Raw genomic sequence first — 21,124 nt, forward strand, 5'->3', positions numbered from 1 at the left:
ACAACACAAACACACACGAACACACAAACGAGCTGGTGCCAGGTTCTCCCTGTCCCGTTTTAGATCATCTGCGTCACTAATACAAGCTGGCAGGAGGGATTAAGGGGGTGAAGGCTGGAGGAGGAACAATCGGGTTTGAAAAGAGAAAAGGTCAAGCTGGGAGAGGCGGCTGGGAGAGAGAATGCCTCTCCGTGAAATTTTAAACAGAAAACTAAATTTTTAGGCCTTTTCGTAGAGAGAGCTGCCGCAGAGGAATTACGTGTGTGTGTGTGTGTGTTGCTGCTTGCTTTGTTTATTTTTTATCAAGTTGTTTATTTACCGAACAATTGATCCAAAGAGATTAAGTCTGCCATAAATTAAGTGAGGAAATCTACACTGAATTGAGATGTAAGCATCTTGGACCAAAGGCTTAAATCACAGGGTCTTATGGCTGGAAGGAGTCATAAGAGAATAACCAAGGTCACTTCCAACTCTTGGAAGGCACTTTGGAGGTCTTCTAGTCCAACCCCCTGCTCAGGCAAGAAACCTTATACCATTTCAGACAAATGGTTGCCCAATCCCTTCTTATAAAAACTTTCAATGTTGGAGCATTCACAACTTCTGGGGGCAAGCTGTTCCGCTGATTAATTGTTCTGTCAGAAAATTTCTCCTCAGTTCTAAGTTGCTTCTCTCCTTGATTTAGTTTTCACCCATTGCTTCTTGTCCTGCCTTCAGGTGCTTTGGAGAATAGCTTGACTCCCTCTTCTTTGTGGCAACCCCTGAGATATTGGAACACTGCTATCATGTCTCCCCTAGTCCTTCTTTTCATTTCTCTGCTCAAAAAAAGAATAAAAGTATCCCAAAGAGACATAGCCACCACAGGGCATTTCACTCTCTTTCTGGGGAAATGGTTCCACTGGGATTCTGTCTTTGTGATATAAATTTGATAAAATTAATAGTTAAAAAGCTACTCCCCCCTCCACCCAAATGTTCACACATTCGTTTCTTGGAACCATCCTTCGCCGTACAGTGCAGGATTTGTAGTTTAAGCCCTTGTGGAAGATTTTAGTTTGAGGGGCAGGGGGCCAAGGTTCAACAAATTTATTCCTTTTATTGATTTAAATTTATCTGCCGCTCATCTTGTTTTAAAGGGACTCTAGGAGACAAATAGATTTAAATAAGCTGCCACAAAAGTTTCTGTCGTCATCTCTTGGTTAGTCTGGCACCAACTGTGACATCCTGTTTGTTCCCCCATTTGTAATCGACTAAATACAGCTATTCATTTAAGAACTGAAAAGCACGCTTGATTTTATGTTAATATCTTAGGCAGAAGAGTCACGGGGCAGTCTTCCCAAGCAGGTTTTTTTTAAAAAAAGAAATAAAAATGGAGAGGCAAAGGAAGGGACTAAACAATCTTAATCATTTTTCTCAAAGACGGAGAAGACAGACGCTGTTTATTTTAGGCATCAGCATGACTTTCAAAAGAAGCTAGGAAGAGAAGAGCTGTTTCATTCTTATTAATCATGCAGTTATGTGGCTGGCGTGTTATTATTAGAGGAACTAATCAGCTGATATGTAAAGTATACCTCTCCTGCACACAAATTATATTTGCAGCTGCCTAATGCTAGAACAGCTTCAATAAATATAAATAATAAATATACTCTGGAAGGAATAAATCATCCCTTATTTTCCAGATCTTGGAATAAATATCCTGATGCCTTGGCAATGACAATTAGCTACATTTCCAACAGATGGTGGTAATTACTGAAAAGAAACTCTACTAATTCTACATGTTTTTTTAAAAGAAAGGCTATTATCTTTCTGAAAGTAAGTAGCTAGCGTTCCGGAGAATGCACTAACTTTCTACTTGCAAAGAATCCTTTTCAACATTCAGCTAAGCATTGCAAACTGACTTTCACTTCACATTTGCATAAAATACTGAAAACTTTTTTTACAGCTTCGTTCAACCAACACTGAGTTTTCACAAAGGAAACTTGTGCATAATTCTGTCTTCATGGCTTCCCACTCAGATGGAACATGCCCCATGTATATTCTAAGGTGGTTTTAATATCTGAAGGGCTGGTATGGGGGCTGCTATCTAGAAATGCAACATCTATTACAAGTAGTCCTCAACTTACAGCCATTCGATTAGCCACTGTATGTAAAGTTACAACACCACTGTAAAAAATTAATTACGACCAATCCTCACACTTATGATTGTCGCAGCATCACTGATCAAAATTTGGGTTACTGGCAGCCGGCATGTATAGGTAGTCCTCGACTTACAACAGGTCCTTTAGGAATCATTCAAAGTTACAACAGCACTGAGCAAAATGACTTATGACTGTTTTTCATACTTATGACCGTTGCAGCATCCCCATGATCATGTGATCAAAATTCAGATGCTTGGCAACTGGTTCGTATTTATGACCGTCGCTGTGTCCCAAGGTCATGTGATCACCTTTTGCGAACTTCTGATGAGCAAAGTCGATGGGGAAGCCAGTTTAACTTAGTAACTTATCGACTGCAGTGATTCACTCAACAACTGAAGCAGGAAGTCGTAAAGCAGGGCAAAACTCACTTAACAAATGTCTCACTTAGCAACATAAATTTTGGGCTCAATTGTGGCCGTAAGTTGAGGACTACCTCTATTTTAAATAATGCCATCAAGGTTTGAAGGAGAAGCAGGACAGTTTATCTATTACTATCTTTACTAAAACTTTCTTCACCACCCTGATCTCTGTGAAATGTTCTCAACCATCCTGTAAGGTAGGAAAGATCAACGTCAACGCAGACAGGTAAAAACCAACTACCTCCCAAATCCAGCCATTTGATTAAAGACTTCGGGCACATTTTTGCTTGCATCAGCCGAAGCCTCCAAACAAGCGGTAGATGCGATACAGATGTGGGCAGACTGGAACTGGAGTTTTATTTACAAAGCGGGATTAAGGTTAAGAACCCGAGTTTACCAAGATCAAAGCAAATTGCCTAGTGTTTGGAAGCCGGCTACGAATCCCAGCTCTAGCCTTCAATAAAAATTAACTTTTTTCTGCAAAGCCTGCCACAAGCTTTGTAGCACTTCAGCATTTCCCTCAAACAGTTTGGGGCAGATTAGAGGGGACAGGCAAAAAAGAGCAGAACCACTGAGACCAAACAGGAATCTTGGCGTTACCAAATCCTCAAGAAACTTTCTCCAATGCTTAAGAACTACAAAGCATTTCTCAAAGGCATGTTTGCTGATGATAATGCACCAGGATTCTCTTACTGCAGGAGACCAAAATTCAGATATTCCCCCCTCCGTGCATAGATTTCAGCTCAGCTTTTTTGGCCTTCAGTGTTTGGGAAACAACAGGCCTTATTTCCCAGAATTCCCTGTCCACAGAGAAGCCACCATGACAAAGGATTCATACCTTCACTGCATACTCCTTGTTAGTAATGAGATTAACACAGGCCTGGACTTTTGCATGTGCTCCTTCTCCGAGGACCTCTTCTTGGAGCTGGTAAACATCTGGATGTGGCGGCAGAGAGAGAAAGGTAGGGAGAGAAAGAATATTCCAAAATCAGTCTTTCAACAGTATTCAAACAGCTCGTCCGCTGATCTGAGGGAAAACCCACAAAAGGCCGAAAAATGCAAAGCTAACTATTCCAGAGTTCACTCACATCGAAGTTCTTCCAGTTTCTAGTTTTGTTTCAACAACTGTAGCTTCACTCAGAGTTTCTAAACAACACCAAACTAATGGGATCAAAGTCAACAAATCCAACCCCCAACTCAATGCAAGATCATAATGAAACCTCCTCCACCAATTACTGTATTTTTCAGGGTATAAGACATTCCGAAGTATAAGGCGCACCTAGCTTTTGGGGAGGAAAACAAGAAAAAAAATCTGACTCTGCCTCCCAGCAATTTGCAGCAAACAGCCAGTTTCAGTTTCAGTACAGCCTGATAAGCACAAGCAGCTGATTGTTGAGCCTCCCGAAGATCAGCTGTTTCAGGCTGCAGGGATTGCCATAGCCTATTGCTGCCTTCGCACACCCCATTTTTGGCCTGTTCCGGGTGGCAGGGATCGGAATAGGCGGAAAACGGGACAGAGGCCAAAAATGGAGCACGTGGAGGCTGCAATAGGCAATCCCTGCAACCTGAAACAATTGATGGTCAGGAGCAGAGGTGGGTTCCTACCGGTTTGGACCGGTTCAGGCGAACCGGTAGTGGTGTGCCAGCCTGGGTCGCAGAACCAGCAGTGACCCAGGCTGGCCATATCACCGAACAGGTTTCCTGCTCACCGGCATCTTTTTTGGGGAGTTCTGCGTGTGCGCAGAACAATTTCCATCGAAGTGCACATGCGCGCACAGCACACACATGAAGCACACGCACGAACCGGCAGTAATGCTGGCTAGAACCCACCCCTGGTCAGGAGGCCGATCCAACCGACAATCAGCTGCTTGTGCTAATCAGGTTGTGCTGAAGCTGAAACTGGCTGTTTGCTGTTTTCTCCAAGGAGGCAAATTGCTGGGAATCAGAGGCCAAAGGGTGGGGATCGGCGGGTGGGCGGGGCTACATTTGATGTATAGGATGCACCCAAATTTTCACCCTCCTTTAAGGAACAAAAAGTGTGCCTTATACTCTAAAAAATATGGTATTCTCCAGTCTCTGTTTAAAGACATCCAGGGAAGTAAATGGTTCTACTCCGAAGTTACTTTAACTATGAGGGGAAATATATTGTGACAATCAGCAGGATGCTTAGCAAATGACTCAACATTGAGGAAGGAGTAAGACAAAGGAGTGTCGCGTACCTTTGCTTGTTTAATGTTTCTTGGTGTACAAGTACTTGTGATCTTAAGAAGTTAACTTGATGGGGATATTGTGCTGTTGTTTGAAAACATTTCCTGAGAATCCCAAGGTGCTTTTTCAAGAGGCAACTGGACTTTCTGGTTTTTTTCTTTGAAGAAGTTTCGCTTCTCATCCATGAAGCTTCTTCAGCTCACAAGCTTCTTGGATGAGAAGCGAAATGCCTTCAAAGGAAAACCAGAAAGTCCAGTTACCTCTTGAAAAAGCACCTTTAGGACAACCATGAGCTCAATGACTGAGAATCTCCATAGACATTTCCTGAAAATGGCACCTTTCCAGGATGCAACAAGCAAGGAATGATCTGAAGATCGATGTTATCAAAATAGCTGGGTCTCATAATTATAAACTCACTGTGAAAAAAAACAAAAACCCAAGCTCAAGTTAATGAATCTGGGCTCCCTGGCCCAACGTTTACGGGAAAATGAATAAAATGTAAGCATGCAAGCATTAGTAGAAATGTTGTGGGAAGTTTGTAGTCTTTGGCAAGGAATTTTTTATTTTATTTTGTCAAGCCAAGTGAAAAGCACATAGAGAATGGCTCTGTTCACTTTGTTGCATGGAAGTAGGGTAGGTCAGGAGAAGCACGAATTTAAGGTGAATGTGGTGAAAATAGATTGTCATGGGTGTGTACTGAAACACAACCAAGAAAAGGTCAAGGATGAGTAAGTTCCAAATTAACTGGATTGAATACAAAAGGGAGTGACCCGCACATTGACATCACACAGACAACAAATGAGAACTCAATTGCAAACACAAAATACACAAAGAAAGGCTGAATGGGCTGAAAGAGAGAGAAAAATGGAGGAAATTGTGTTTGGCTGTATTTAGCAGATTATCTTGGGGTACGCTAATTTTTACTTATGTTTCCTTTTTTTTAAATTCCCTGCCTTTTAACTTCTTTACTATTTCTTCTTCTTTTGTACTTTGCATTATCTTGCTTACTCCAAAAGGGAACAGTGTGATGGGTATTTATATAACCAGATATGGAAATCAGGAGCGCTTATCTGGTCTGTATTTTTGTATTTTGTATTTTTGTATTTTGTATTTTATTATTTGTATGCCGCCCTTCTCCGGGAGGACTCAGGGCGACGAACAATTCAAGGGGGGAAAAAAGGGGGAACATAAAAGACAAAATACAAATAATAATAATAAAAAAATCAAGCTGGCTGGCCTTGATGAACGAAGAAGTCCGATGAAAATGAGAAAAGATCCATAAGGATATTCCCAGTTATCTTATTGGAAACAGATTAACAAGTTCTTGTTATTGTTTTTCTTTTTTCAGTTCTTTGGGTTGAATTTTAAATTAACCCAGTTTCTTTTCCGGCTCATAAGCAGATTTCATTATTTTGCCAGTTCCTCCTTTTAGTTTCTTTTTGGATTCTTCACAACATCGCCTCTGTGTTTTAGTTTGTGAACTATTTTGGAAATTAGTATATAAATACTCTTATGAACTTCCTCTTCTATTACAGGAATCAAGACAATACCCTCATGGGTCTTGTGAACCGACATTGAAGCTTAAAATAAAATAATTTTACAAGAAGAGGTTTAGAGCCATCTGACTTTCCCCCCCTTTCCTCGAAACTTTTAACAACGTGGACTAGCGCCTTGGCTATGTTTCACCTCACCTTCAAACCTCCCTGAAAAACTGTCTGTAGCTCTGCAGCGTTTTTTCTTCTTGTTTCTTTTCTTGGCATTGGGGATGTCGATGGGCTCACTCGAAGGCATATCTGTCAAGAAATATTGCAGTTTTAAAAGAAAGAAGAAAAGAAGCATTACAATAAAGATTAACATTGGAACCTAGAAGCAATTAACACGCCACAATTATAGGCAAGCCTGATCTTGAAGACAAGCTTACATTTTCCCCATAAACTAGGACATGGGGAGGGGCTTACTTTCTTAGACTCGCATTTCTCACACAGAAAGGAGAACCATTGTGAGTGCGGCCTTAGCATCATTTGTAAAGGTCTTAATTCAACCGCATGTCCAAAGCTTATAGATGTCAAATTCATCAGCATTCACCACTGAGCCAAAGCCAAATCAGATTGGATGGCCATATGATCCAACATGCCAATTCCCAATACCCTGTTTCCCTAAAAATAAGATATCCCCAGATAATAAGCCCAATTGGGCTTTTGAACTCCTGCACAGCCCTCCCTCCCAAAAAAATATTGTAACACAGCAGCAGCAGCCATGAAATGACCATGCTCACCGCCTCCTGCATCTCAAAAATAATAAGACTTCCCAGAAAATAAGGCCAAGCGCTTATTTCGGGGGACAAAAGAAAATAAGACTTTGTCTTATTTTCGGGGGAACACAGTAGAGGTAGTCCTCGATTTACTACCACAATTGAGCCCCAAGTTTCTGAGAGGCAGTTGTTAAATGAGCTTTGCCCCATTTTACACCCTTTCTTGTCACAGTGAATCACTGCAGGTGTTTTAAGTTAATAATACAGCTCTTAAGTGAATCTGGCTTCCCCATTGACTTTGCTTCACACAAAGTCATACACAAATACATGTGTACAATGCTCCAATTTCTCCTCAATGGATTACCGAAGACTCACTTTGGAATGCAAAAAAACAGGAAGGAGACCCCAGTTCTTCAGAGGGGGGGGGGGGAGAGAGAAGAGGCATGGATTTTGGGGGATTTTTGTTTGTATTTTGTTCACCACCCAGACTTTGGCTGGCCCTATGAACTTGATAGGGACGCGTTGGCTCAGTGGCTAAGACGCTGAGCTTGTCAATCAGAAATGTCGGCGGGTCGAATCCCTAGCGCCCTGTAACGGAGTGAGCTCCCGTCACTTGTCCCAGCTTCTGCCAACCTAGCAGTTGGAAAGCACTTTAAAAATGCAAGTAGAAAAATAGGCACCACTTTTGGTGGGAAGGTAACAGTGTTCTGTGCGCCTACGGCATTTAATCATGCCAGCCACATGACCATGGAGACGACTTCGAACAGCGCTGGCTCTTCAGCTTTGAAACCGAGATGAGCACTGCCCCCTAGAGTCAGGAATGACTAGCACATATGTGCGAGGGGAAACAATGGGCTGCTTTTATTTTAAAGGCGACTGCTATTATTTTATTTTTTCCAATTAACTTAAGTTTGAGTCTGCATGCCTTATGCACCCCAGCCCTACTGGTTCAGCCCTGCCCAAAAGTCCCAGCTTCTCACATGATCCCTTGGGAAAATTAACTGCCCACTCACTCCTGCTTCACCCTGTCCCTCCCCACTGCTTTCTCAAAAAGGCAAAAATGGGAGCTCACCGGGCCGAGAGGAACATTCAAAATTGAAGACAGATTCCAGGTGAGTGGACTGAGAGAATTCCAGGTCGAAAGGATTCTGGCCCTGATGAGACGGAAAGAAAAGGGTGATTTTTTAAAAAAAAAAATCAGTTGAAATTATGTTAGAAAAGCAGGCAATCTTCCTACAGGATTTCCTTTCTAAAACCAGTTGGATCCGAAGCAGTTGCTGGAAAGAGGGGAGCGTAGCTGCTGTCAGTCCCAGTTATGATTTTTCAAAGCTGTCAAAGATGCTCTCTTGACAATTCTGGCTTACTGAACTTGACACCAAACAGTCGCTTGTTATGAACATCTAATAAAGACCTGCAGCAAATCCCTGTGTAAAGACACCCTACCCCACTAAAAAAAAAAAAAAAAATCTTCTAGCAAGCGTGCATAGGCCAGGCTGCTATCATGCATATTTAAATCATTTCTCACGGCAGGAGGAAGAAAGTACTTTCATTTTTCTGTAAAATCATTTTGCATATTTTTTTTTTCTTTACGAACTTAACGTCGCCTAGTGAAGCTTTCTCTAGTGGGACTCTACAAAGGGGGTGAGGGGGGAGAGAGCCTATTCTACGGTGGGACCCTGTTTACAGAGGGCCCAAGCTGGAGGGGCTCAATCGATAAACTAGTTAGCATCAGTTCAGTGCCAAGTGAAGCTTTTTCTATTTTCCAAGGATTTTTAATTGGCTTTCAATAGTATTTTAATCATTTTTTTCCTATGACTGATGGGTTGCCGATTAGCTTATACAGGGAGTCCTCGACTTACGACCACAATGGAACGCAAAATTTCCATTGCTAAGCATGGCAGTGTTATCCTGAGTTGTATCCCATCTTACGACCACAGCTGTTAAGCAAATCACTGCAATTGTTAAATGAGTCATGAGGTCATTGTGGGAGTCTGACTTCCCCCATTTGACTTTGCTTACCGGAAGCTGGCTGGGAAGGTTATAAATGCTGATCACATGACCCCGGGAACAGTGCAGCTGTCATAAATACAGGCCAGATGCCAAGGTGCTTGAATTTTGATCATGTGGCCATGATTTAACGACGGCTGCAGCCATAACTCTGAAAAATGGCCGTAAGTCATTTTTTTCAGGGCCACTGTAACTGTCTAATGGTGATTAAGTAAACGGTTGTAAGCCGAGGACTACCTCTTTTGGTGTTTTTATTTCACATCTTTCATTTTACAGTACGCGCTTTTACTCAGATTATAGTTTTAATGAATTTAATCATAAATGATGGATAAGTGTATGAGTTACCGGGCAGTTTAAAAGCTTGCATTAAGTAAGAAACAATATTATAAAAGGACACTCCTGTGGACTAGTAATATGTTGGGGATTGGATCTGCAGAGCTGAAATATAATTCGTAATTAATTTCGTAATTTAATAAACTTATATGCTGCCCAATCCCGTAGAACAAATATGCTAGTTGTTCTTTTATCATGTGGGAACCTAGTCATACAAATTAGGTTCAAACGTATCAAAGAAAGGAAGAAAGAAATATAATGAGAAAGGGCCATTCATGAGCCGCAGTGGCGCAGTGGTTACAGTGCAGTAGTGCAGCCTACTTTTGCTGATCACCGGCTGCCAGCAGTTTGGCAGTTCAAATCCCACCAGGGTCAAGGTTAACCCAGCCTTCCATCCTTCCGAGGTGGGTAAAATGAGGACCCAGATTGTTGGGGGAAGTAGGCTGACTCTGTAAACTGCTTAGAGAGGGCTGTAAAAGCACTGTGGAGCGGTATATAAGTCTGATTGCTATTGCCAAAAGAAGATCACTATGAAGGCGGCAAAGCTATAAGGCAGGACAAGACAAAGCCTTGCCTAACAAGCTGGAACACCCTCCTGCCAGCTTCCCAGAGCCACCCCAAAATGAACACAGAGGAGAAGGTTTATTTAGACTAGATAAGCTTCAAGGAAATCTCCCAGGACGCTTCCAAGGCCACTACCAAACATCAGGTGGTTCATTTGGGGAAGGCAGTTGGCGTTTGCTACACCCAAAAACTCAGCCTTTCCCTACTTGGCACTTTTTCAGGTGTGTTGCGATTGTAATCCTTGGAATTCTGACTGAGAATTTAGCTGGAGGACCCCAGAAAGAGGGAAGGGCGCCCCGCCTGCACATTCCACAGAGGCAGGTGGTAGTGTCTCTCTCCAGCTTGTTTTATTTACATATTTATATTTTACTTATTAATACATCAAATTTTCTATGGCTGCCCATCATAGAAAAAGTGACCCTGGGTGGCCTAAGAACAATTAACATATAAGAAGCTATTATTAGAATGAAAATAAAAATCTAATGCATAAAAAGGGTAATAAATATTAACCATGTACAGGTAACCTTCAAGCTACAACCATGATTGAGCCCAACATTTCTGTTGCTAAGTGAGACATTTGTTAAGTGACATTTAAGGACCTTTCTTGCCATAGTTAAGTGAATCACTGTAGTTGTTAAGTGAATCTGGCTTTCCCATTAACTTTCTTTTCTGAAGGTCTCAAAAGGGGATCGCATGATCTTGGGACGCGGCAACAGTCATAAATATGAGTCAGTTGCCAAGCATTCAAATTTTAATCATGTGACCAGTCACTTTTTTTTAGTGCCGTTGTACCTTTTAACGGTCACTAAACAAAATGTCGTAGGTTGGAGCCACCTTAAGATCTTACTGGTCCCCTGAGACTCCCCCCCCCCCAAGCTGGATGATACAGCCAAATCTTAATACAATACAATAGCAGAGTTGGAAGGGACCTTGGAGGTCTTCTAGTCCAACCTCGTCTAGGCAGGAAACTCTATACCGTTTCAGACAAATGGCTATCCAACATCTTCTTAAAGACTTTCAGTGTCGGGGCATTCACAACTTCTGGAGGCAATTTCTGTTCCACTGGTTAATTGTTCTAACTGTCAGGAAATTTCTCCTCAGTTCTAAGTTGCTTCTCTCCTTGATTAGTTTCCACCCACTGCTTCTTGTTCTACCCTCAGGTGCCTTGGAGAATAGTTTGACTCCCACTTCCTTGTGGCAACCCCTGAGATATTGGAAAATTGCTATCATGTCTCCCCTAGTCCTTTTCTTTTCATTAAACTAGACATACCCAGTTCCTGCAACCGTTTTGAGGAACCTCAGGAATACTAACATTAATTTATTCAACTGGTGGATTTGCATCCTGCCACACAAGACCTCGAGGTCATCTCTAGTGTAGTATTTTCCAACCTTGACTACTTGAAGATGTATGGACTTCAGCTCCCAGAATTCTCCAGGCAGTAGGATGACTGGGGAATTCTGGGAGCTCGTCCACAGATCTTCAAGTTCAAGTTTGAAAAACGTTGTCCATAACTGCTTAAACACCCTAGTATCATTTTCAAGGGCAATAAGGAAAAATCAGTCTTACTTACTTACATTTTTACACAGGATTTTTATTTCATATAGCTAACCCTTGATCAACATATACAACAGGAAAAAGAGATAGTAATTATTATTAAGTTTGTGAGAAAGTAATAAACTATAAAAATGTGACTGTGCAAAAAAACCCAAAACTTTCAGAGGGTTTTATTGAATTACATAGCTAGTGCATGGAATTTGACAACTAGACAATTTAAAGTGATTCTCCAGACCCTTATTGTAACTAACAATATTGCAATATTGGGAAGATAAATGTATGAATAAATTCAGTCATTTAATGGATTGAAGAGCTGATGACACTTGCAATGAATAGATTGCTTACAGATGTAGATTTTGTACAGATAAATATGAGGAAATATGGGACTCATTTATAAGCACGATAGTCATATAGTGCATTAAAAAAAGTCTTGAATTAGGTAATTGTATATAAAATTGTAACTATTCCAAGAACATATTTTTCTCTGTATCTTGTTTTTGTTGTATTTTTTCAACATAGTTTTAAGCATTTGTGTATTTTTGACAATGTATATGTTTTGGTGTTTTGTTCTTTTTGCTTGTCATTATTTTAAAAGCAAAAAATAAATGTACAGGTATTTCTCGACTTACGACAATTGAGCCCAACGTTTATGTTGTTAAGTGAGACATTTGTTAAGTGGATTTTGCCCCAAGTTAAGATCATTCTTGCTACAGTTGTTAAGTGAATCACTGCGGTTGTTAAATTAGTAATACAATTGTTAAATGAATCTGGCTTCCCCATTGACTTTACTTGTCAGAAGGTCACAAAAAATGCCCCCAGGACGCTGCACCCACCATAAATATGAACCAGTTGCAAGCATCTAAATTTTGATGATCTAGCCAACAGTCTGCAACAGTCATAAGTGTAACAAATGGCTGTAAGTCACTTTTTTCAGCATTGTTCCAACTTTGAATGGTCACAAAACATGCAGTTGTAAATCAAGGATTACGTGTATTAAAAAAAGAATTGTACTCCAGTCATATACAAACATCTTTTTAATTTTGTCAATAAAAGGGACTCTTTGAGTGCTTGAAACAATTATGTAAATCACCCAATCTTCTCTTCATTACAGCTTCTAATACAGGTAAGAGTTAATGAGCTGATAGGAGAACTAGCCAAGTTTTAAGAGCTTTTGTATATTGTTGCCCAACGTCCAAAAAAACTGCAAAAAGACACACTAACCTTATCCCAGTCTGATTTCACTACTGATTGAAAAAAATCTATATAAAAAGTTGTGGAAGTGCGTAAGAACAAGTATGGCACTGCCAGTTCAGTAAGATTTCCTCCCAATAAATAAACATATTAACTCACAACCTACACACAAACATTCTTACAAAATCTGCTGAGGTTGAGGCAGAACTGCGCAGAAAAATAAATAAATAAAAACTCTGAACTTCACTAATGCGTTTGTTGATGAGGACACCAGCCCAGGCTTAGTAGTATCAGATAGTCAGACGTACGTGGGAATTATTGCTTCATTATCTAGAAATTTCATATTGCTTTCACAGCACAACACACACGAGATTTGCATGAGCCACCACTAAGCCAGGAAAAAAGCTGACCAAAACAGTCCACAAATCCCATAATGCTTTGCTTGGGAGATTAAAATAATTATTACAGAAGATTAAAATAAAAACCAAGGACATGTGTACCAGGAAGGGAATTGTTCAAAGCCTGGGTGTAAAATATAAAATATATTTTAAAATATAAAATTAGGGGAAAAAACTCCTGCCAATGGGAGAAACAAGCAGCAAGATTCAGAAGTGACTAAGGGCCAGAGGGTGTGATAGGAAGTACATTGTGTTTTTTTGGGTAATCCCCGTGCAAAATTGCATGTCACAATTGCAGTCCTGGCTTGATCGATTCTTACGGCTTTTTAATCCAGTCTGCACAACTGTTCTAAAGCATCCAACCTTAGCAACTTTAAGACCTGTGGACTTCAAGTCCCAGCATTCCCCAGCCAGCATGGGGAATTAAGACCTGTGGACTTGAAATGTTGGGCTGGCTGACGGGGGAATTCTGGGACTTGAAGTCCACAGGTCTTAAAGCTGCTAAGGTTGGTCACCCTGCTTCAAATGTTGATACCTTCAGCCATCAAACTGCAGTTGTGAGGCCTCCTGGGTGCAGCCTCAAGGCACCACCTGGGACACTTTAAAAAAATATTATTTTTTTTTAACAAAAGGCCCAGCAAGGTTTCTCCTATTTTGAGACTAGCTGCTCTCTGGGGGTCCCACGAGTCCAGAAAATATTCCTTTCCTGACATCCACTTTCTTTCTCCTGTAGGAAAAGCTAGGCCCAACATTACAGAAGGCAAAGGGTGCTTTACATAACACACTGGCTCCACCCATCCACCCACCCCCTTTCCAGGGCCTCGCTGGCATCCAAGCCACAAGGTACAACAGAAGTTACATCAACACAAGCAGCTTTAAAAAAAAAAAAGAAAGTGTGGACACCACAGGGAGGCAAACAGCAGCATCAGGACACACACAAACCTAAGCACATCCATTCAGGTCCTCCCAGCCCCCCACCCCGTCTTCTCTTTCCAGCTGCTCTCCACCACACCACACTCACAAACCAAGAACTTTACAACCACACCGGCCGCCGTTTGGTTCCACGCCAGGAAGCTGTGCTATTTAAACAAAAACAGAAAACGACTGCACCCGGCAGGAATTTTGCAGCAAAATTCCCCCACCCCTGAAAACACACAGACGCACAAAATCCACCACAACCAATGGCTCCAAAGTATCTACCTGGCTCTTTAAAAATAAAAATCAACACAAGAGTGCTAAATTAAGATTAGGCAGTAAAAAACAGGTTGGCAATACCCACAAGGCAACTGGAGCAATTATAAACCTGATGGAAAAACACCAGCAAGAAATTCAAGTTAATGCCCAAAATGTTCAATGCAGCCAACCCAAACCAAATTCAGTGATCACATTCAGAAACCAGAGTGAAGGGAATGGGTATTACATAACACACATTTAATTTGCAAAAAAGGACATCAGGGGAGCAAGCCCAATTTAGCAAAGACTTTGGAGAAATTGGAGGAAAAATGCAAACTGCGTGTTCATAAATACCCCAAATCTGCAAAGGGAGGGGGGGTGACTCAGATTTGGTTCTTCCATAATCAAGATTCCGATTCTCAATTTTATTTTCTGCCTGTTTTTCTTTTCTTTTTGTGGAGTAACTGGGGATCTGAAAATAAATGTTCGTCGTACTTTTCCCCCTAGGAATGCCAGACATGGTAGCTAATTCTGCAACTCCTGCCCTTCTATTCTCTTGTTAGGTAGGCTAAAATTGATTGGAAGGCTAAAAATACTGCAAAGGGTTTGAACCTGGATCTCCTTAATCCTGAAATGACATATTAACACAGCATTATTTCCTTTAACAGGAGTATTAGTGTCTTACATCATCCATTTGCTGAAAGGCCATAGACCAAAAGGGGGAAATGTATTTGAATTTAATTCTGGTGTGTCTTTACTTTCTCAGATACCTCTAGCTAGTGCTTTGGATTTTGACTAGGAGCAAGGATTGTAAATTCTCATTCAACCATATTTCCAAGACATCAGCCTTACTTAAGCCGTAGCTAGGTCCTCATGGTTTATACTGGCTGAATAAGCCACAGCAGCTGAGTTTTATTAGTAAGCTAGGGCCCAACAAACTTAGTTCACTTAGTGCAGAAGGGTTAGGGTTCCTCTTTCCTTCTCAAATCTCTCCATAGATTATCTCATAAAGATTTGGAGTATCCACAAAACCAGCACTAGCAGTTATACTGCAAAAATCATTTGGAAAATCTGGGATGAAGGCGACTTATCCTATTGTCATATATTTACCACATAGAACTAAATATCTCTATATCCTCCATCTAGTTATAGTAGTAAACCAGTATACTGTATATATTGCATAATATATACAGCAAACCAGGATGGTCTCTACAATAACATTATTTGGACTCTAGGGAAGATTGGTGCAATTTTCAAAGGCTGCTCCCATGCTGGATTCTTGACAGTCATCGGTTGTTCAGAAGTGCCCCATCAGGACTAGCAACTTGACTTTGAAATCACACACACACACACACAAAATCAGGTGGGAGCTATTTTAACCTTTGTGCCACCCTGCAATTGTCCCAAAAAAATAGAATAGAACTTTTTATTGACCAAGTGTGACCGAACACACGGAATTTATGCATAAGCTCTCAGTGTACATACAAGTGATAAATCATGATCATAATTATAAAATGCAATTATCATAAATCGTAAGATACAGCACTCAGTGATACAAAGAGAAAAAGCATTCCAATTATGCACTTTCTGAGTTCAGCCTGTGCGATGAAGACAAGCAATTGCCTAGCTTTCAAGAAGGACAAACCCAACTTAAGCCACAGAAGCTTGTATTAAAAAGTAGAGACCGGCCCAACTACCCTACCTCAGTGCCCAACAGGGCCAGCCCTCACAGGACGGCAACAACCCATAATTTAGGAGCAGCCAGCAAAAGATGAACATGGACTGATGGGAAAGAGGAGAAATCCTCATAGACTGAACCCCGTGCTTTTAGCAGAGTGCTGACTGGCATCCCTGCGGGGTAGAACTCATAAGCAGGACCGGTTTTTGAACTGGCTGGGAGACTCTCTCGGGCTCAGTTACTCCACCTGCACAATGGGAACAAGGCAGCTAGTTGGAAGAGCCAGGCGGGCGAGCCCACAATTGCACTCTTGCAATCTCTATTCTTCCAAAAGGCCACAAACCATGCACATGACCACCTATAAATCACCTTGAATTTCTACCTGACAGTATAGGAGCACAGAATAAATGAATAAATGCTGATTGTTTTCACACAGGTTTTCCATCACTTTACTGACTTTTTTTGCCAGATGTCCCTCTCTTTCGTATCCCTCAAGGTGGGTCCTTCAATCTGCATCCTTCAAACCCTATTGGTGGTTTCCCCCCCCCCCCAGCTACCCACAAAGCTTTGGTTTATCCCCAAATCTTCAGGCATGTTCGGGCATGTCAGCAATAGCTTTCTTTACATCACTCAAAAGAACTAGAAGCTTATCTTTACATTGGGGGGGGGGGGGACGACGACAGAGAATTCCAATCTAGAGTTACTCCAACAAGGGTGGGAAAGAGGCAAGGGATTTTTTGTAAAACGAATAAGAGAAGTTTGAACAATTGCAAACTATCATTACTGTTTTTAAAAAAAAAAAAAAAAAACAGGTGAGTCTGCTGTCATTACAAACATGCCTCTTGGGTCTCTCTGCAAAATCAGAGGTTGCAATAGCCACTTTAGGGCTAGAACTGCAGATCACAACCCAGGATCACACTTATGTCAAGCTACTTCAAAAGCAAGACAAGACAAAACAAGGATCTATCCTCTTTAAAATCCAAGCCAGGTTTTTTTTCTTGTGGAGTCCAGAAAAGGCACACTGAAACCCGTTGCTATGTAAAAGGATTTGTAGCTAAAATTATAATCTCAACATGCATCATGTTGGGAGAACATATTGAACACAGTAGCTGTGGTCAACACAACAAACTAAATCACAATTAACTACACTGTACTAATTACATTAAATTCACATTAATTAACCCTCACATCAGGGTTTACAAAACTTATGTATTAGTAATTGCTAAAAAGCAAACCACACTATATCTTAGTTGAATGTGTGAATCCAATCTGGGAGAGCAATATCCTAAACATGCATTTTTCTTCTTCTATTTAACACATACACAAGCCTTTATTTTGCTTTAAAATCTTCCAATTTGCTTTCTCAACACTGTTGTTCCTTAACTTTCTCTATTCCTGCCCTTCCCCCACAAGCTTATTTCTTATCCAAATAAAATATTAACTACTTGGAAGTCAGGACTCACTGGGTTTATCAACCAGCAGCTTTTGATACAGCAAATTGAGCTTCGGTTTGGAAACCATGATTAGCAGCACAGAACTGGTCTCATACTGTGGTTAAACAAACTAGAAATTAGTCTAATGTAAACAATGCCATTCTAAACTGAAACACTCATTGATATTTGCCAAATCTAGGAAGGAAGGAAATTATGATCATCAAGGTCTAAGATGGAGTTGGAAGATTGCAAATTGGGACAGACTAGGGTTTCTGAACATTAGCAGCTTGAAAATGTGTGGACTTCAACTCGCAGAATTCTACTGCAAGCATGGGAATTGATGTTCACATGTATTCAAGCTGCCAACATTGAGAAATAGACACTGCTATGGAAATAATATACTGTACCACTTTTGGCACCAGATATTTACAAAGTATTGGCAAGAACAAGAATAGGTAAGGAGGTAAATGGTGGTGCAGTAGGGACTTAACGGTTCATATTTTACAACAAACACATAAACACAAACTACAGGTAGTTCTTGACTTACAACAGTTGTTTAGTGATTTTTCAAAGTTGCAACAACACTGAAAAAAGTGATTTATGACCCTTTTTCACATTTGCAGCATCCCTATGGCCATGTGGTCAAAATTAAGATGCTTGGCAATTGGTCCCTATTTACGAAGGTTGCATTGTTCTAGGGTCATGTGAACAACTTTTGTGACCTTCTGACAAGCAAAGGCAATGAGGAAGCCAGATTCACTCAACAACTGTGTTACCAACTCTGCAATGCTAACTATAGCCAGAAAGGTCGTAAAATGGGGCAAAATTCACTTAACAAATGTCTCATGTAGCAACATAAATGTTGGGCTCCATTGTGGTCGTAAGTTGAGGACTACCTGTATTTGGGGATCCTGACCATTTCCTCCCCAGGAATTTAAGCGCTATATTCCAAAATTCAGTCCTACTTCAAATGTAAAGTGACAGAAACCAACTCCTTTGTACAAAACTAAGAAATCTTGAGTACCAACAACATTGAATACTGGGAAGGAATTGAATATATTTTATTAAAAAAACTACAAAAGTCTCAACGGAAACAGAGCTTATTCAGGAGTCACAAAATATGCTACAACAGGACGGAGAAAGGAACATCAAGAAATTTGGAAAAACTGGATCACTTGCAACATTTTGTGCCAAAGACTGCAGAAACACCTGTTAACTTCTACCTGTTGTAAATACTTTAGGAAATATTGTGTATTCCCAAGGGACAGCTATCTCACTTCTCAGAGATTAACTCTTTGGTATGACTCAGGAAGCTTGCAAGCGAGACCAACAAAAGTTTAGTTTCTTGCCCATTTCCTCTTTTTATTGAGAACAGCCAGACATTCCCCTTGCAATTCAGAACCCACTGCCGTTTGCTAGACAGAAAGCTAAACCCCACAGGCTCACTTTTTTTTACAACCAAAAGCAAAGTAGCAAAGATTTAAAACATGAAGAAAATGATTTAATATCACTTTTTAAAATGAAATAGTCACACCGTACCTTGTAAGAACGATGGAAGCCTTTAAGTTCAGTTTTCTTCTGCACCATCTTGAGATCTTAAAAATGCAGGAATATTCCAAATAAGAGAATGGGAGAAAAATAGTAAAAGAAACAAGGAAGGGAGGAGAGAGAGAAAAATTTGGATGAAGCTAGTCCGGATTGGTTGAAAAAGACCCTGGAAGAGAGAGAAGGAGGGAGGGGGGGGGGGGGAAACAGACAAATTGTCAGGATTCAGAAAACAATTTTTGGCTGGATTAAACAGCTGGTCAAAAGAATGTTCAGGCCAACCAAAACATGACAATGAAAATGTAAAGTCTATAAACACAGAGAGGACAAAGAGCTAGAAAGAGACCCAGAAAATGGCACCCCTCCTTTCAAGAAAGTGAATTCTGCCCTCCCCCCCCCAACACACCCACCTACCCACAGTCACAATCCTGCTCTTTCTCAGGGGTGAGAATTACAATGGAAGCTACACAGATGTTTCCCAATAGGAAGCATCAATTTAAAAGAATTTTTTTCTTAAAATGATCCTTGCATCTTTTTAGGGGGGGGCCACGTACTGAAAAATGATTCTTCAAAACGTTAACAACATGTTTTCTCTGATCTGTTGGACCCAGGGACCTAGATGGAAGGGGGTGTGAGTAGACTGCAGCAGGTCTGTATTCCTTTGTGTAGCAATGCACCCAATGGGAGAGCTTTTTTTTTTTTGGTTCCTTTAGCAGATCTGCAGCGTTATTCGAGCAAATTTAGACGTCAGGGGCTGGGAGAGGGGGGGCATCCTAAAAGAAGGGGGCGTGTGCAACATACACACCTCTTTTTTTTTCTTATTTACAACAGGATTGATGGAAAACGCATTCACCCATTTTGCAAAATAATTACTTAAAAAAACACGCACACAACCCAAAGGCTATATAGGACCACATACGGACACATATGTAGCATATTCTGGAAAGGGAAAAATCCGGAATATTTTGGGGGGGGGGGCGGGGGGATAGTCGCAAGTCTAGAAAAACCAAGTCAATTGCTCCAACACCCACCCACCCCTTTATATCAGCAATAGGTCGATCTCTTAGCGGTAGACTCATATTATTTCCAAAGGGATTGGGCTTTTTTTTTAATACTGCATTTTCTTTTAAATCCAAGTACTCCTCCCCCTTACTCCGCCGCGCATATATCCTAGATGGAAGGGGGCGTGATCACTCTCATTTTTTATTATATACTTAAGGGAGGGGGGGGATTACCCGGCATGATATCGAGAGCTAAAAGGGGGGGGGGGGGCGCTTAAGAAAGCCCCCAAATCTCAAGAAAACCGATTGCTATCTATAAATTCCGTCCAAGAAGATGGAATAGGAGATAGAAAGGGAGACGAGCAATACTCCAGAACCCGTCCGTTGCAAAGACCTTCATTATTCCGCCAGGAAATGATAGGGGGGGGGGTGTTTTAGATAATAAGGCTAAATAATCGAAGGGGGGGCACTAAGCTGTTTCTCCCACCCCCACCAGCCCGGCTCCGTTCCACACTGCAAGCCCGCTTGCAAAAAAAAAAAAAGACTGCAAACGCACCGAAGGAACCTTTTATTTCTTTTGCAACGCTATGAAATTTGCAACCGCATTAAAAGGGGGGGGGGGAGAAGAGTTGCGAGAGCGGTAGGTCGAGTTTTGTTTTTGGAGTGTGTGTTGGGGGGGGATACCGATTCTCGCCCTCCCCCGCTTCCCGGTGCAAGACTGTTTTTAGGAACGCAGCTTTTATTTATTTTTTAAAAGGAAAGCCGCGCAGTTGCTTTTTTTTTTTTTTGCAAAAAAAAACAACACCCAGGGCAGCGTTGCAATGAGATGTAGAATTTTTGCCCTCTCTCTCTCTCTCTCTCTCGGCCCCCTTCGCGACCCCCCCCTCCAACCCACATTCCGGCTTTGCTTACCGAGCTCGGGCCCCGCAGCGCTGGCGCCACTGCTGATGGAAAGGCACCCAGCCCTCTGGCGGCTCGAAGACACGGGAAGGGAGGTTCCGCGGCGGGGGCGCCTGGAGCTCGGCTTATATATAGGCAAGCGGCGGGGCGGGCCAGGCGGCCGCTTGCATCAGCTGAGCCGCTCGTCTATTCAGCCAAGCCAGGCGGAGCCGACCGCGGAACCCGTGCAACGCCTCCGCTTCTTCTTCTCCTCCTCCTCTGGGAGAAAAGCCAGCCGGAGACAAAGGACTTCCGAGCATATGCAGAGTGGCTTCGCCCCCAACCTTGCGCATCTCC

General features: G+C 41.5%; 1 protein-coding gene across 1 annotated transcript in view; it reads right to left on the reverse strand.

The window, feature by feature from the left end:
* The window catches only part of MKNK2 (MAPK interacting serine/threonine kinase 2), a 44,917-nt gene extending 24,016 nt beyond the window's left edge, over positions 1 to 20,901 (reverse strand). The window contains exons 1-5 of the mRNA XM_087702906.1: positions 20,801 to 20,901; positions 18,882 to 19,056; positions 8,083 to 8,164; positions 6,451 to 6,552; positions 3,390 to 3,487 (exon numbers count right to left, since the gene is read on the reverse strand). Of these exons, the coding sequence (XP_087559032.1) occupies positions 3,390 to 3,487; positions 6,451 to 6,552; positions 8,083 to 8,164; positions 18,882 to 18,929 (330 nt within the window). The 5' untranslated portion in view covers positions 18,930 to 19,056; positions 20,801 to 20,901. The remainder of the gene's footprint in view (positions 1 to 3,389; positions 3,488 to 6,450; positions 6,553 to 8,082; positions 8,165 to 18,881; positions 19,057 to 20,800) is intronic.
* Between the last annotated feature and the right edge of the window lie 223 nt (positions 20,902 to 21,124).

Source organism: Thamnophis sirtalis, unplaced genomic scaffold (genome assembly GCF_051295495.1).
Source record: "Thamnophis sirtalis isolate CommonGarterSnake01/CBP01778 unplaced genomic scaffold, rThaSir2_p1.2 scaffold_1, whole genome shotgun sequence".
Taxonomy (NCBI): Eukaryota; Metazoa; Chordata; class Lepidosauria; order Squamata; family Natricidae; genus Thamnophis; species Thamnophis sirtalis.